At 39.3% G+C, this 17,500-nt stretch overlaps 2 protein-coding genes across 3 annotated transcripts in view; one reads left to right on the top strand and one right to left on the bottom strand.

Annotated features, from left to right (window-relative positions):
* LOC138012696 (zinc finger Ran-binding domain-containing protein 2-like) overlaps positions 1-438 on the bottom strand; it is a 12,247-nt gene extending 11,809 nt beyond the window's left edge. For both annotated transcript variants that reach the window (XM_068859551.1, XM_068859550.1), the window contains exons 1-2: positions 354-438; positions 231-283 (exon numbers count right to left, since the gene is read on the bottom strand). In XM_068859551.1, coding sequence (XP_068715652.1) covers positions 231-283; positions 354-406 — 106 coding nt within the window. In that variant the 5' untranslated portion in view covers positions 407-438. The remainder of the gene's footprint in view (positions 1-230; positions 284-353) is intronic.
* Positions 439-2,816: 2,378 nt separating this feature from the next.
* LOC138012483 (serine palmitoyltransferase 1-like) overlaps positions 2,817-17,500 on the top strand; it is a 23,152-nt gene continuing 8,468 nt past the window's right edge. Inside the window, exons 1-11 of the mRNA XM_068859267.1 lie at positions 2,817-2,965; positions 3,103-3,213; positions 5,635-5,732; positions 6,936-7,029; positions 7,136-7,208; positions 9,193-9,325; positions 11,807-11,936; positions 12,682-12,771; positions 14,102-14,209; positions 14,313-14,408; positions 15,747-15,843. Of these exons, the coding sequence (XP_068715368.1) occupies positions 2,843-2,965; positions 3,103-3,213; positions 5,635-5,732; positions 6,936-7,029; positions 7,136-7,208; positions 9,193-9,325; positions 11,807-11,936; positions 12,682-12,771; positions 14,102-14,209; positions 14,313-14,408; positions 15,747-15,843 (1,153 nt within the window). The 5' untranslated portion in view covers positions 2,817-2,842. The remainder of the gene's footprint in view (positions 2,966-3,102; positions 3,214-5,634; positions 5,733-6,935; positions 7,030-7,135; positions 7,209-9,192; positions 9,326-11,806; positions 11,937-12,681; positions 12,772-14,101; positions 14,210-14,312; positions 14,409-15,746; positions 15,844-17,500) is intronic.

Below are 17,500 nucleotides of genomic sequence, written 5' to 3' on the forward strand. Positions count from 1 at the left end.
AGAATGTACCAGAACAAAACACGCCACTTTAGACTTTTCGGTCGACATTCGACACCTGGCCTTAAAAAATATTAATCGTGATAATTTTCCGAGAATTGATTGCACTTTGCTAGTTAGCTAAGTACTACAGGTAGTTTACAATCTGGCTTATTGACTAACATGTAGTTGTCGAATCGTGAATGAGCTTAATTATAAATTCCTACAGCAACGTGTTTAGAGAACAAACGCACCTTTCCCGCATCTATTGCAAGACGTTCGCCGCGCAAAATTGACATTTCCACACCTAGAAAACGCCAAATTAAGGTCATTATATGGAGAAGGAAGACAAATAAATCGTATTTTTGATAAACTACCTCTTATCGGAGCAAACCCAATCCCCATTAGTTAATTTTAACTTTGAGGACATGACGGCGAAGGTACAAGCTGAAGTTTCATGCAAATTTGGAGGAGAAAGACTGGGTACTATTAAAGGACGGAAGTTAGCTTTACTTTCCACGCATGTGAAGCACTCTATGTTTAATAATCAACTACCTTGGAGAAAAAGTGGCCGTTCCTTAGCACCAGCGAGCATATGCGAGCACAGTGGTTTCGACTTTTCTTGGGTAGCGTTGAAAACACTGACCCCCAGTCCATGGACTAGCTACCCCGATGGACTATAAACCGACGGGACTAAAATACAGATCACATTCCACAGGTCACTAGTTGTGGGTCACTGTTTTACCTTTTAGAACCAAAACCCTCAATTTGGCCAAACCTAGGCCTAAAAACCAACCTTAGGCCCAGGCTTTGCCAAATTGAAGGTTTTAAGTTACTTTCAAAAAGGTAAAAGTGTGACCTGCAACGAGTGACCTGTGGAATGTGACCTGTACATGTGTTTTAGACCCCCTGACTATAAACCAAACGGACTACCCCAAAAATACTATTTAACAATTAGACCCGTAGCCCGCAAGGGCTACGGGTCAATAGCCCATGAGGCGAAGCCGAATGGGCTATTGACCCGTGGCCCTTGAGGGCGAAGGGTCCGATTGTTTTAGTATCACCCAACTAGTCGGACAGAAAAGACAATAAAAAGGTTAGCAAATGCAAGCTGAAAATATATTTATTTGGGAATAAAACGAAAGAAAGCATCACTCTTTTCGCTACTCGGGGACTATTACTAATAGTCCTCTAGTAGCGTAGCCAATAAAACTGCAGCATTTGCATTAGTCCACTAGTTGGGTGATACTAATTCAAGTTAGTACTATTGGTCGTAAACAGCGTCACAGTTAGTGTTAAGCCTAAACATCCATTTTAGACGGCGTTGGTCAACAATATTTGAGTCTAAGCACCCAGTTAAAAAAGGTTACTGTATAACCTTTCAATAATTGTTGTGATAGCTGATTACTTCATGTAAGTGAAGCGAAACCAGTGCAATTCCAGAATTTAGTCGCATGCGGCCGTGCAGACGAAAATAAATGTAATTAATTAATCGATTCAGTTCTTTCAATAGTACTCATTCGAAATAGTATTTGTTAGAGTTAGTCGATTTTATGGTTGTCCGTTTGGTGCCAGTGTTATCAACTATCCCACTTTTCGTGCCAGCAAGTCTATCATATGGTTTCACACCTGAGGCTGATGAGCTCCTGATCAAATCAAATAAAGACAAAGATTTGAGTGGGTTGAGCAGAATAAGTTTTGTGGGCTGGTAACCGGCATTGACCGAAGGTTTCGGAGATACGCAGTAAGGAATAGATGAAAATTTGATTATTTTTTGGATATATCACAGTGATAATCCTGTGCAACCAGCAGGTAGCACAGCTACCTAATCAAGGCGGATTACGACCATCAAATTAACTCAAGCCTTCATTCAGAAGTCCAATGGACCAATTCACGCTCTTGAGTGCATCATGAGTAATCAGGGCATCGCCTGATTTTGAGCCGAAGGGGACTAGGTACGAATTTGTAAATAATGGGATTTGTAAAGTGAGAAAGAGCATAACAAGTTTTAGAAATCCCCAAGTTTGGTGTTAATCAGGCTAATTTTGACTGAGATACAGCCATTTAAATACGGCAAATTTTTCAAAGAAATGTTTGTTCATCCGGACACAGTATCCACATGGCCATACCTTTGTTTGTAAATTTTGACGCTTTTAAATATCTGTATTTCACTTAAATTCAATATTGGGTCTCATTTAACACCAAAACTGGGGATTTTGTAACGTTTGGTGTGCATGCACTTTCTGACTATGTGAATCAATAGTTGCTCATCCTATAATTTGCAGACTTGTACCTTGTCCCCCTCGGCTTGAAATCAGGCAATAGCAGGAAATTAAAAGCAAAATAGACTTACATGACTCTACTTTATAGACTTTTGCCTTCATAAACCAAAGAAAAAAGTCCAAGTTGACAACTGAGATGAACTGTACTAGGTATCTTTTCTTTGTAATTCCGTTACTGATATTGCTTTTTTGTCTCCATACATTCTCTGTAATTTTGTGCCTTTTGAATTACAGTGAATGCATGACAGAAACTTTGCTTAATAAAATATTTTCTACAATAGCCATTCTCTCTACCTTTCCTCTGCCGCACCTTTCAGCGCATATCTTCTGTTTTGGAAAATAAAAACCCCCAAAATTGCATGAATACTTTTTCATCGTTTTGAACTTCCACACAGACCTTTGAATTTCTCATCATTTTGCCCTGATTATTCATGATGCACTCATGAGGGAGAACGCGTCTGTAAGCTGTGGAGAAGAAAATCTTGAACTCGAGCACGTTTTGCGGGCCTATTGAACAAGCCTACTGGGTAATCTGTGTCGAATGAGTTGTCCAGGCCTGCTCTTTCTGTGCATCGAAAGCCAAAATGGCCCGTGTTGAACAATATTGTGCGACCGAAGGTTCCACCGGATCTCCGTATTATTTGCAGCTTTCTTATTTTTCGATTTACCTAACAAAAGGAATAGAGATTCTCGAGTACTATACGAAGGTCTGTGTCTAGCTTTGCAACTTTCTTTGTTAAAATTGTCCCGAGCTGAGAAACCATTTGAAATGTTAATGTTATGGTGCGCTTACTTTTGTGGACAAATGAAATCAAAGTTTGTATGTTTTAATTCGTATTTTTAGGTTCCTTTCTATCATGTCCTTTTTGAGGCCATCTTGGTTATCTGGATAATAAGGCTGATCACGAGTAAAACGTTTCGATTCAGAGAGCAGAAAATCGAGCTCACCGAGAAGGTCAGTGTTTGATGAACGTACATTCTTTATTCACTATACCGAACTAGGTATGCAATGCATGGAATACTTTTCCTCGGATTCTCTCCATCTTAAATGGTCGTAAAAAGAATATTCCCAAATAAATGCTCTCTGGGAGTACAGAAGAAAATTCTGCAAATTCTGCAATTTAAGTAACAATTATCAATAATTATTAAATTTTTCCAATTCGACCTCGAATAATGCGTTTCTAGCTTTCTGATTGGTTTACTCAATCTCGGTTTTCAGCTCATCTACAGTATGACCTAATGTGGAAACTGATTGTGATTGTGTACCGCGCACTGGTGGCTCAGTTGGTTGAGCACCTGGCTGCCATGCGGGAGCTTGTGACTTTGACCCCGGCCGGAACAACACTCATGGTCTAAATAACTGGGGAGAAAGTGCTGCCTCTGTAATTACATCCGCAAATGGTTAGACTTTCAAGTCTTCTCGGATAAGGACTATTAACTGTAGGCCCGTCTCACAAATGTCTTCCATGTGCATTAGTTCCCTGTGGGACGTTAAAGAACCCACACACTATTCGAGAAGAGTATGGGATGAAGTTCTTGGTGTTGTAGCTGTCCTCTGTGAGTATATGGGTGGGTGGGTATAGCAGGTCCAGATCAGCTGAATAGTTGCCACAAACGTCAACCTGCTCAAACAAATAAATAACAAACAAACAAGTATTTCCAAGCTGGAAACTGATGAGCTTTACTTTCAAGGCATCCAAGCATTCAGAATTAAATGAAAATTTAATAAAACAATGATAAGTATTTCTTCCATTCATTCTTGTTGGATATGAGATTGGTTATAAGCAACTCAGCACTACGCACCTCGTTGGCTATTAACCATCTCAAATACAATGCACACTCTTGGAATAATAATAATAATATTGTTACAGCATAATTATGTAAAAATGAACTTTCATAAACATTTGGGTTATTTAATTGATATTTCCAGCAGCTCTTCCTGTTTAGTGAAGCTTTCTTGGGGTCATTTCATGTGAAGCTTTTAGCAACATGCTGGGGGTCACAGGGTTGTCATCAAGTGCTAGCAGCATGTCAGTTCGAAGAATTGGCTGAAAGAGACCTTTTCATTGTCTTAAACTCAACCAGACCTCAAAGGTTGGCTAATTTATAAAGCCAACATTTGAAAAATCATCAGCTGGGTAGTTGGACATGTACCTTCATTGGCCAACCTTTTCCTACAAATGTTTCCTGGGGTTCGTAGGCTTTAAAGTTAATCCAGTTATATCAGAAACCCATAAGGGTTGAAACGTATAACGGCCCCTTGTGTTCTGGGAAACAAGCTTCTGAATATTCAATTTGCTAAGTACCATATTTGGAACAACAAGAGCGAAGGGTTTCCAAATAGCACTGAAACATTCAACCAATCAGTTCGCACTGAATATTCGGAAGCTGTAAACGCGCGTTACACGTTTCAACCCTTATGGGTTTCTGTTGTATTGTAACCGTTTTTAGAGTGAGTTGGTAAAATACGAAGTCCTCTGTTACTTATTTTACCAAATTTCCTGGGTTGACCGGGATTTTCCTGGATAGAGAGGGAACGTCACCATTCCCCTGAAAACAGCATTGTGAAAACAACTAACGCCACATCCAATCTAGGTGTCCGTGTCCGGTTCTTAGGAGAGGGCACTTGTCTGAACATAACATTTTGTTGGTGCCTGAGCAAAAACTTGAGCACCATGGCCAGGCACAGGCAAGTGCTAGCTCCAAGGATAGTGCATGTACTGTACTTAAGCACTATTCTCAGGAACGATAACTTATCTGGACATGCTTTTGTCAGTTTCCACACTTTTCCCCATGCTTCCATGCGATTCAGTCACTCTAATAGTGCCATAAATTGAGCTTTTATAGAAGATAACAATCACAAAAAGATAGCAGGCTGGTACACATATATTACATATAATTTTGAGCACACATGAATTGTGTGCACTCATGGGGAACACATGTTTCAAACTACAAATGAGGTGTTGGGCACCAACCTTTCTGCATGAGTGTGAGCATACTGTATTACTCATTCCAGGAAAGTGGGGTGTCTGAACAATGTCCATTTTTGCGCCCGGGCACGGTGCCGCAGAATTGGCACTTAGTCTGAATGGGGCCTACATGTAAAGATATTGATCAATAGATTGTTTCTTGTTTCCTCTGGTGAATTTTCCTGAAATTTTGCAAACCTCTCAAACAAGCAGTAGCTCAAACAATTTAATTTTTTTCTCAGACGATCAGAGACTACAACATGTATTTCTGTGCTATTGCAAGAAAATAGCTAGTGCATGAACTTGGCTGGCACCAGCACCATGTACATGTAGACTTCAAAGTGTGAAAAACTAAAGACATAATAATTAGGCAAGCTGTTTTAGTTTCAAATTGTCATTTGCTTCAGGAAGAAGAAGAGTTGATTGAAGAATGGCAACCAGAGCCGTTGGTTCCCACAACACCAACTTATGATTTAGATGCAATTACACCAAAAGTGGTTGAAGGGTATGTTTTTGTAGCAGTGAAGTAAATTTAAAATATTTTAATAAATTCTGGATTCTTGCTGGGCTGTTAACCCCCAAGGTCTTCAAATATTGAGAATTGATTGGGATGGGATGATAGATGACGTCATAACGCTTGTGACATCATTTTTGGTGACGTCATATTACGTCTTTCACACGAAAAAAAATATGTGTTGACTCCGTTCGACATATGATGTTTAATTAAATCACAATCTTTACAATTTTTTCTGCTATATTTGTCTTTACAAGTTGGAAACCAAAAGTTAAAAGTCCTTAAAACTCCCTCTGAACCGAATTAAAAAAATCAACATCTTCAATCTCCACGATTTGACACAAGTACATAAGACCTCACGCAACCTAGGCAAAAAGTCAAAAAACGTCCAAAAAAGATGTCATTGGCATTCCAACATTATTTTGATTTGATTGGTACATTGTATGTTTCAGACCAATCATATTATTGCTTAAATTATGCAACATTTGAATTTTGTTATTATCAATGTTAAAATAACTAAATTTTATTGTTGTGAAAGTCGATTCTCACTAGAAATGACAAACTTCAGCAATTGATTGGGAGATTTCAGACCCTAATCTTGAGACCGGCAGACACAGTCAAAAATCTGGAGTCTCCCGGATTATCTGGGCCGGGCTGGGGATCTATTATCCGATTCGACACCATATGAGTTTGTTGGTTTTCTACTCTGCTCTGAGAGGTTTTTCCCTGGGTACTCCGCTTTTCCCCTCTCCTCAAAAAACCAACCTTTGATTTGATATGTTCTCATTTCAGATGAATAGTAGAGCACTTGGCTCAGCTAAATAACCTTGAGACTTCAATAAAGTGATTATTATTGTACCTAGGCACCCATAGTTCAATCACTTTGCTACATGACTGTAATAATATAGATGGGAGTCAGGGTGGGCTTAGTGGTTATCTATCGGGCCTCCCACCACTGCGAGCCGGGGTTCAATTCTGGCCTCGGCCAGCATGTGGGCTGAGTTTCAGTCGATCTCAACCTGACTCGAGGGTTTTTCTCCGGGTACTCCGGTTTTCCTCCCTCATCAAAAACGACTCACAGCTAATTGACATCTAGCTGTGGTGCTGTGCTCCGACATCAAACATGGACTGTATAGCGGCAGCCAGAGGCGCCTTTGTATGCTTATATTTATATATTGCCTTTTTCGCCAACAGGAAGCCAGGACATACCTTGAAAGTAGATGACAAGGAATGCCTGAATTTTGCAACATTTAACTTTCTTGGCTTTGTTGGAAATGACAAAATTGAGGTAATTTTTCCTTTATACAACTTTAGTGTTGAATGAAAATTGTTGTGAATGTACATGTAAATGACAAATTACAAGTACTGTGACTCTGCTATACTTTGCTTTCAAGGATACAGCCATCAAAAGTCTTCATCGCTATGGTGTTGGATCTTGTGGACCTCGTGGTTTCTATGGAACAATAGGTAAGAATAGGTGAATCTTTCAAGGCTGGTTATAGGAGGCAGCATTGTCTACTGAAAGGACTACATGTATGCCTCGTTATTTCATAGTGTTTCAGGGAATTCAATTAGTTAATCACAAATTTAAAAGTCAAAAATGGTAATGTGGAATTCCTTTAATTACAAGATGATTTTGAGCAAAAATGGAAAAACATTGGCCTGACTTTTCTCAAGATTACCGAAATGCAATCTGTTGCAATCTTGTCAATTTGTCTCCATCCATGCAGCTCTTTCCTTTTGCTGTATTTCTTTTATCTTGTTTAACAGTTTTAAGTGGTTATTGGAATGTTTTATTCTACTCTTTGGGCGTTTTGAATGTCATGAAGGTACAACATTTTGTATGACATAGCCCCTTTAATATCAGCTTAGAGGCACTGGAGTTGCATGTGGATGCTCCTGGCTTAATTCTTGCACTGACCACAAACTGGAATTGAGACTGTTATCTCCAAGTGGTGATAGGGTGTACAGACATGATGGTGATACTAACTAGTGTGGCTAGGGATCAATAATTCTTAGTGTCAATTCCATATCTGGGTTGAATTGGTTGTTCTCTACTCTGAGGTCTTTTTTAACCTTTCCAGGTTCTCCAAATTCCATTACTTTGGCTTGACTTCCACTGTCATTGTAACAGTTTTGTCTCTAATAAGCAGAGCACTTGATCTGATAATAACCTTATAAATTAATGATAAAATTATTGCTGTACAGTTATTAATATAACCGTTTCTAATCAGTCCCTGAGAGTGAGACTTGCAGATTTTACTCTGTCTAACACCAGACGATATTACTCGTCAATGGGAGCGGATGCAGGAAGGAATCCAAAAAACCCTTGATAAGAAGCAGACCCACAAGCCCATGACTGGGAGCATACATCTTCATTGTATTTGTGGAACAGTGTTTTTACAGACCAAGTTATTTGATTTTTGATTGATGTCCCCATGAAACAAGACCTTTCCAGCTATTCACAAGTCTTGCAAGAGATATTATTACCCGTGGGGTTGAGAATGATCACTTGTACAAACCAAATATTATTTAAGTAAACCCATTCACACCTTTAGGTGCCACAGGAGGCCCTCAGTTGACAAGTAAAATTGTCTGGCGTTAGACAGAGTAAATTCTGTTTAGTTTCACTCTCTGGGGTCAATGGGTTGAGAACTCTTCTAAAGATAGCTTAATCTGTGAAAATGTCATTTCAGAGACCCAGTATCGGAGTTATTTTATACTGTAGGTTCCTGGCGGACAGTACTTCACCTTTATCATGAATTGTGAAACCAAAACAAAAGAAGAGAAAGCGAATAATAATTATTAGTAGTATATACCATACAGTCAGGTGAACAGTACTCTCGGCGTGCGCTGATTGGCTAACTCGGAGGTGATTATTAAACACACTGGTGATTATACAAAATCGCGCGCTCTCATTGGCTCGCTATCTCGGATTATCAGCGGATAATCACCTTGACAGACAAAATGGCTGCCAGTAGTCGTTTTGCCACTGTAAGTGAAGATGATTTCGTGTTGAAATTTTTTTTTTTTCTCTTTTTTGAAATAATCACCTGTGTATTTATACTAAAACAATTATTCGCCTCAGGCTCAGTGATTATCGGTGAATATTCACCTCGCCTTTGTCTCGGTGAATATTCACCGATAATCACTTTGTCATCACTTCGCGAATAATTGTTAACAATTCACCTCCAAGTACCCGGCACGCGAGATGTGAAATTCTCCACTGTATTTTACAAAAATAAAGTTTTTTTTGGTTCGTTTTTTATTCAACCTGTGTGGTATATTCTACAATAATTATTCACCTCAGTGTCTGTGAAAGTGGTGGATATTTACCGAGCCACGAAGCAGTGAGGTAAATATCCACCGCTATTCACCTCCACTTCTGTGAATAATAATTATTGTTAATTATTATTCAAAGAAAGCTGATTTTTGTTTTGTCCCATTTCAGATGTCCATTTGGAATTAGAAGAGAGACTGGCAAAGTTCACAAGAACTGAAGAAGCCATTCTTTATTCCTATGGATTTTCTACTATAGCCAGTGCAATTCCTGCGTATTCTAAACGAGGGGATGTCATTTTTGTGTAGGTGGCAACTACACGTAATATGTGACCTTTCACGCGAAAAGGGGGCTTATGGATTTCATGGTGAACCGTGAAATAAATTTCACGGTCACGGCTCGTGAATTTACTATTTCACTCCGTGAAATTGAAATTTCACGGTAAGTTCACTATTGCTCCAATTCTTTTCACTATGCTGAGTGAAAAAGTTCACTATGCTGAGTGAAAAAGTTCACGGCGTGAAATCGAAGACCGTGAAAATAATGAGTTCACGCCGTGAAATTGTTGCTACGCCATTAAAAGAATAACAGGAAAATTTCTTGTCCTGGTTTTGGAATTAAACAAGATAAACAATGCGTCGGAAATCGAATAATGGTATTTATTTCTTCTCTTGTGTGCAAAGGTTTAAGTTTTTACGGGGCGCCGTTTCGTTATTTTCGGCGAAATCGAAGTTGGTACGATTGTTTTGCTTTGTTGATGGCACGACGATTTATAATTTGGATGAAAATGACGACTAACACGAATTACGCTACCGAGCAAAACAGTTTATTTTTTACAGTTTCATCTGTAGTATAAACAATCAAAAAAATTGTGTAGGAGGAGAGGGAAGCATCCAAAAGCGCACTAGACACCATACGAGGAATGCTCCCCAATTCTGCATGTAATCAACGGTTTGGTCAAAAATACGCAATGAAATTGACATCCCCGATGTGGATCTTAAATCCCTTCTGCGGTTTTAACCGGCCTCGCTAATTTATGGGAACATTTTTGCCCCCGTCGGCCTGCATCCTTGATTTTTGCTCAAGCTTATTCGGTTTAAAAGTAACACGAGAAAGTTAGTTGTCTCTGGTTACTGTACAGTGCATGACAAGTTTGATGTTATTAAAATTGCGGCCAAGAATGCTGTCACGTAGGTTAAAAAAGTGATTTATCCGCTGAGATTTTGCAATCTGAACAGTCCTTGCATGAGGACAAGTACTCACATTGATGTTTATGAGACTTCAGAAGATGGCTACCGGCTTTTTATGGCAAAACTCGATGACATATGTTTTTGTTAGCTTCCGGCCGCCCTAATTGCGCGTATCCATTCAAAGCCTTATAAATTTGATTTGGAGTAAAACATTTCTTCGAATATCTCCCGCACGAAACATCGCACAGGCCTGAACCTTTGCGAGACTCTTTAAATATTCATCTTCTTTTACCTCGTTTATTCTTGACTTTATTATTGTTGAGTGGTGTTGATGATGGTGTGACAGTGAAAACCGACAAGAGGTGACGAGAAGTGTCTACAGTTTAGCAGAGAGCGTCTCCATACATTATAATTTTGACGAATAACTTGAGTTTGGAATATCGCACAGCCCTGAAATTCGGAGTGGTTCTTTAGTTACATTACTCTGATACCACGTTTGGATTTTGATTGTACTTTGAGCGGTTAGTCGCACCATTTGGCGCACTTTTAAAAACATACTATAACGCGAGTTGCTGTGATTTTCCAATTTGCCCCAAAGATTAATGCTCATAATTCATTTTCTGCTGGGTGATCTCGAAAAGATGTTTGGATCACTGCTCGTCCTTGCCGGAAAATGCTCAGTACTCACATGCTCGCAAAATCCATTCGCCGGCATGCATGTTTCTTCAGTTGAGTTTAAGTCAACCTTTTAGTAGACAAAAATTAATGAGCATCAAAAGGTTCACGTCAATGGTTCTTTCACACTCGAAATCTGCCAGAAACTCAAAACCAACGTATTGATAATGAAATTAATTAATTTTGAGGATTTTTTTTTCCACGGCGTGAATTATTTCACGCCGTGAATTTTTTCACGCCGTGAATTATTTCACGGCGTGAATTATTTCACTACCCGGCGTGAACTAGTTCACGGTGGTATGATAAATTTTCACGCCGAGTTCACTCTGTTTTAAAGGAATTTCACGGAATTTCAGCTTGCTTGATATAATTTCACGGTTGTCTGCCGTGAAATCGGCATCAGCGTGAAATTTTCATAAGCCCCCTTTTCGCGTGAAGGGTCACATATTTGAATAGCTATTTTTATATTAAAGCCTGTAGCTATATTAGACTACTGTGTATTGTGTATCCTTGTAGCTGAATCAATTTTTTTTGATACAATGCAATCACAGAAGGAATGGCCACCATTGCTTTAATTTACTTTTAGAAGGCAAAAGGAGCTTGTATTTTTTTAGGGTGAAATATAAAGTGAGAACGTAAAAGGGGTGGGGTCTGACTCTTTGATTAATGACAGTAAATTGTGACAATCCCTTGGGTTGAAACCCTATAGCTTCAGGATGTAGTTTTGATTTGTATTACTTAACAAGTAATGTACTTTAAGGCAACTTGAAAAATTTTGGCTTGTTTTGAGCGAAACTAAAAATCGGCCGAAAATACATCTCGTCACTTACATGTAAGACATTGTCACATTGAGTCCTTCAATCAAATCTTTTCTAGTATGTGATTTAAAACTTTGTGATTTTAATTTGTCTCTTGATTAGTGATAAGGGAGTGTCATTTGCAATCCAGAAAGGCCTGGTGGCTTCCAGAAGTCGCATCATGTGGTTTGAACACAATGACATGGATGATCTGGAGAGACTTTTGCTCGAACAGAAGGAAAAAGATGAAAAGGTGAACATCCAAATACCAATGTTTGGGGCTTGCTCTTTTCATAGTAATAGGAACTAGGATAGCCATTACGTTATCACTACATACATGTATGTGCATTGCTATAATCTTTGTTGTCAGCATCATAAACAACTTACCGGTATTATCGCTCTGTTGTTATCATCATTAAGCGATAATTGCTTTCCCTCCTAAGAGAGAGCCTTGCTACTATTTTCATAATGTTATTCTGTAGAATCTTGTCTTCAAGCGCCAACAACAGGGCTGAGAGGTTTAAAAGCAACTCAAATCAAATCCAGAAGCCTGAGAACCAAGAAATAATTATTATACTACTCACAGCAGAGAATAGACCCAGCAAGCTTGACTCATGTGTAAGAGGGAGTACAGTCTGAAGTTAATGAATTATTGAAGATGTACAGCAAACGGTTGCAACACTATGTCTACCCCTATTCTCAGGATGTTTTCTTGACATCCTTCACTGTGCCTTTTTTTCAGTGGCTTTGCTTTGTTGTTCTTAAACATTATTTCCATGGACTTGGTTACATGTACATTGAGCTTTTATGCTTTTATTATGGTTCAAATGTTTTCTTGGTTTAGAAAAAATTCAAACCAGTTCAATTTTGATTTTTCTTTGTGTAATACTAGTCAATGTCATCATCTGAAAGATATGAAAATCAACTGGTTGAAAACAAGTTGGACCATAAAACATTTTGAACCACAACACTTATCTTTCAGTAAATTGTTGTTATAGAATCCCAAGAAAGCAAGTGTGACCCGCAGATTTTTGGTTGTAGAAGGAATTTACGTCAACTATGGTGACATTGCACCACTTCCAAAGCTGGTGAGTAGATGTCTGTGGGTTCACATTCATTAAGAGATGTGCTGGCAGGAGTTGGCTGTATGTGGTGGCTTGCTATTCTGAATTAAATAATGATGATCATGGTAGTGGTGATGATGATGATAAGGAGGATGAGGTCTGGTGGTGGTATTGACAATAACGACAATGACAATGGTGACCAGGATTTTCAATAAGAGCCAGCAGCTGGCAAAATTCGCTGCCTATTGCACATGAACTTTTCCTTGAAAATTACCCCAAATTTTACATATAACATGATTGAACAGAACACAAGCCTTAGATTCATGAAAAACAAAAGAGGCGCCTAAATTCTGAGTACTTTCCGCAGCGATTTCTGTTTCCCTGTCCATGTCAAAGGCGGTGATCAAGGATCCAGCACACACATTTTTGAGGCAGCAGTCCATTAGTTGAGGTACATGTAAGCAGGGTGATTTGTTAACTACATTTGAAGTGTGACAAGACGACATCCACAAAAGGCCTTTTCAGTCAAGACAGGTGAAGTACACTGCATGCAGCTGCACAGAATGCAAAGGAGCCTTAAAATTTAATGATATTAGTGGTGTGTTCAAATACACTAATTCATGCTTGCGAATGCAAGAAATGCAATCTAAGAGACCCAAATTTCACAATTTTCCCGGACCCCCTACAACTCATGCTTCGGTCCCCGGAAAGCGCGCCTTGGGCACATGTTCTCCATTCTCTGCCTACTCCTGAGGTTTTGCTGCCTTCTACATGTAAAATTCTTATTGAAACCCCTGGGTGACAATGAGCCTGAGCAGTGACGATGATGATTGAGCAAGTTTCAATCGAGTGTCATAAAACCAAAGTAATTACTTTGGCCAATCAAAAAGGATGGAGACTATCCAGTAAACCAATCAAAACTCAAAGTAATTACATGTAGCCGACACAAAGGGTGGGGAAATGTGCACGGGCAACGCACGATTGGTTTTGGTTTCACTTTCTGATTGGCTGAAATAATGGTGCGAGAACTTTGAACCAATCACTTAGTGAAGTAATGCAAAACCAAAGCAATTCGCTAAATTACTTTCAACACAATTGAAAACCGCGCTTTTGATAATTTATTTATAACTATCACAATCATCATCATTAGTGATGATGATTGTAAGGAGTTTTGTGTAATTTACTTAACCAATTGACTCATGGGAGTGAGACAGATTAATTTTTACTCTGTCTAACTCCAGTCGATTTTACTCGTCAACTGGGTGCATCCTAGGGCATTTGAGGTGTCTGTGGGTTAAGCAGTCAAAAGCTCTATCTCCTTCATTAATGTCCATGATGACACTGCTCTTTGCAGATTGAACTCAAGTACAAATACAAAGTGAGAATTTTCATTGACGAGAGTGCATCATTTGGAGTTCTTGGATGCACTGGAAGAGGACTCACTGAACATTTTAGTGTACCTGTAAGTTTACCATCATTAACTAGTTACTGTAATAAATGTCTTTGTCATTTGCCTGTAAATTTTTAGAGTATTGGACTGGAGTTTTCTGTTTTCATTATCGTAGATCGAAGAAGTTGACTTGATATCCGTTTCTATGGAGAACTCACTAGCTACTATTGGTGGGTTCTGTTGTGGAACAACATTTGTTGTTGATCATCAGGTACAGTACATTATTTAATTTTTTTATGTTAGTAATAGTCTGTTCTACGTGTACAACTCCAAGAAGGATTTTCCTTTTTTATGCCTTGTTAAAATCAGATTTCATGAAATGGCTACCCATGAGTTTTGGATCTACTTGACTGCACTTTCATGAAAAGTATCGATGTCTTAAAGGGGCACCGTCATGCTAAATTTACCTTTTTAAAGTCAAAATTGGGCAAAAATCTAAATTAGTACTCTAGCTCGCACGTATAACATTCCTGACAACTCACTGAAATGATATGGAATATAATATGGCATAAAGAGCTATTCATATTAACTTTTGGCGACTTTCAGAGGTCAATGTCTCTAACCTTGAAAAAACTGGACAATTTTTTCAAGTTTCAATCCACTTTCATCCCCTCCATCCTTGGGTGCAAACAACAACGAATAGCTTCAGTGCAATTCAATGGCCATTGGCAACAAACTACATCATTACTCTTTGGTCTTCATTAATGCAAAGACCGCCTTTAGCGTTTTGAATTTTGACTAAAATAACGTGACACTGCCCATTTAAGGAGCACCTAAACTTTAATTAAATATAAATCTCCCCATCCAAAGCAAGCGCATATCACCATTGTCACCCAGAATTTTGCTTTTTCATTGCGGTGCAAGGCACATAAACTTGGAAAAAGTAGCATTAATTTGGACCCACGACCATGATGTGAGAGGCCTTGGTCTATTCTTGATTTTACATCACAACTGCTTTGCATTCCTGTTTTCAAAGAAATTTTGCATTGCAAAGCAGTTTGTGACGTAAAATCAAGAATAGACCCATTCCTCGCACTCTATGGTCGTGGGTCTAAGTTACGGCTAGTTTTGATAACTTTGCACCCCTTGCCTGGCAGACAGAAAGGGAAATTGTGGGGTAAGAATGGTAAAGCATGTTTGCTTTTGATGAGGAGATTAATATTGTAGGCAAAAAACATTTGATTTTTGGTGCACATTTTAAGGTTCAACAAGCCTGCAACAGGGGTGGGGTGCGGTGAGGGTGCTTGCCTTGCAACAGTGTGGCAAACTTGGTTGTTGTGGTGCTTGGGCTGACTTTTTATTAGATTGTGGCCCTGCTGCAAGGGTTTTCTCCCTTATTTCTTTTTTCCTCACAAAAATGAATTGTGATGTATTCCACGTCCAAGGAAAATATAAGGAAATAGTAATATGTTAAGGTGTAAATACAGGTCCCTTGTGAAATGACGTTGTCATTGTCTTCTTGTTCTCCTCTTATGAGTCAAGGGGAAAGTAGGAGTATTAAAGTACGAGTAACTTATGTTTTTCATGGCTTTTTTGCTGCTTTTTATAGAGAATTTCAGGGGCTGGCTACTGTTTTTCAGCGTCTCTACCCCCCATGTTAGCATCGGCTGCAATTGAGGCCTTGAATATTATGGAACAACAACCAGGTAATTCAACCAAAAACAAACAATGTTACAGTGCGGTTATTTTTCCGATACTGAAACAACCATAGACCTTAAACCCATTGAAACTACATTAAACTACATGTAGGATTGAGGCTTCCAAATGCTAACATTAGGCCTAAAAACTTTTGTTAAAGGAGATAGTTTTTTAACCCTTTAGTGCCCAAGGGGTCTCCCTTTGACGAGTAAAATCATCTGGCGTTAGACAGAGTAAAATCTATAAGTCACTGTTGGGCATTAAAGGGTTAAGGCCTAATTAGGCTTAAGGTTAGCTTTAATGAATGTTTAGGATACATCTGTATTCATTTGGTAAAACAATGATCTGTGACCTGTGTTTTGTACCTGCCCCAAATTCACCTAGGTGGAATCAGGGTCGTTTAGTGGTCATCAACCGTGCCTTCCACCTCTGTGACCCAGGTTCAATTCTGGCCATGGGTTGTATGTGGGCTGAGTTTCAGTCAATCTCAATCTGACTCTGAGGGTTTTTCTCCGGGTACTCCGGTTTTCCTCCCTCCTCAAAATCGACTCCCAGTCTGGCTGGGTTTGCAGTGCTCCGTGAGATCACAAATGGATCATATGGCGGGAGCCATGGGCACCTTCACATGCATTCAGTCCGATCCCGTTGAGCCGGTTGATCTTGAAAAGCCCTTGTAGGGAGCGGTCAACTAAGCGCACATTTACATTTACAAACATCTCTATCTAGGTTGAACCAAAATGACCTACAACATAGCCACCAGTACTCATTAAAAAAAATCATCCTTCATTATTTCATTCTGTTGGAAGATATCGTGGGAGTAGACTCCTGGGGGTTCCCCATTGACGAGTAAAATTGTCTGGCATTAGACAGAGTAAAATAGTAAGTATGGCCTGTTTAGGGGTGAAAGGGTTAACCCTGGCCTAAATCAGCCATACGCTAGATGATTTTACTTGTCAATGGAGAGCCCCTAGGAGTCAATGGGATAATCACTCACATTCATCCCTAAACTGGCCATACTTCGTATTTTACTCTGACGCCAGACGATTTTACTCGTCAATGGGGAGCCCCTAGAAGTCAATGTGTTAATAGGAACATAGTTTTTCGGTGAGTGATTAACCCATTGATTCCTAGGGGTTCCCCATTGACAAGTAAAATTGTCTGGCATTAGACAGAGTAAAATACTAAGTATGGCCGGTTTAGGCTGGTTTAGGAGTGAAAGGGTCAATGACACTTCAAGTACTTGCCAAGTCAAGGACAATTTTGTCCCCAAAGCCATCATTTCCTTGATCAGCAGTGAGGAAAGAGAGACTCTGGCCGAATCCAAAAATGCCATATTTGATAGACTGTTGAAAAATGGTATTTCCAGTTTGGAATGAAAGTAATCAAATAGGTGCTGTATCGTTTGCTAAACTAACGACTTCCCGAAACCAGTCAGAAGGACACAAATTTCCAGAGTGTCCTGGTTCCGGTTTTGGATTATTCCAGAGCCTTTTGCGCCCGTTCTGCTGAGCAAGGGTAACAAAGGCTCTTGGAACAAAATTGGGTCAAGGAAGCGTGGGCAGATATAGGCATTGGTCAACACTATCCAGATTAACAGGCTCCAAGTATTATTTACTTGGGCTGATTTTTGGTACAAAGTTTTCTGTGCTGATGTTTTTTCTTTCT

Source organism: Montipora foliosa, chromosome 8 (genome assembly GCF_036669935.1).
Source record: "Montipora foliosa isolate CH-2021 chromosome 8, ASM3666993v2, whole genome shotgun sequence".
Taxonomy (NCBI): domain Eukaryota; kingdom Metazoa; phylum Cnidaria; class Anthozoa; order Scleractinia; family Acroporidae; genus Montipora; species Montipora foliosa.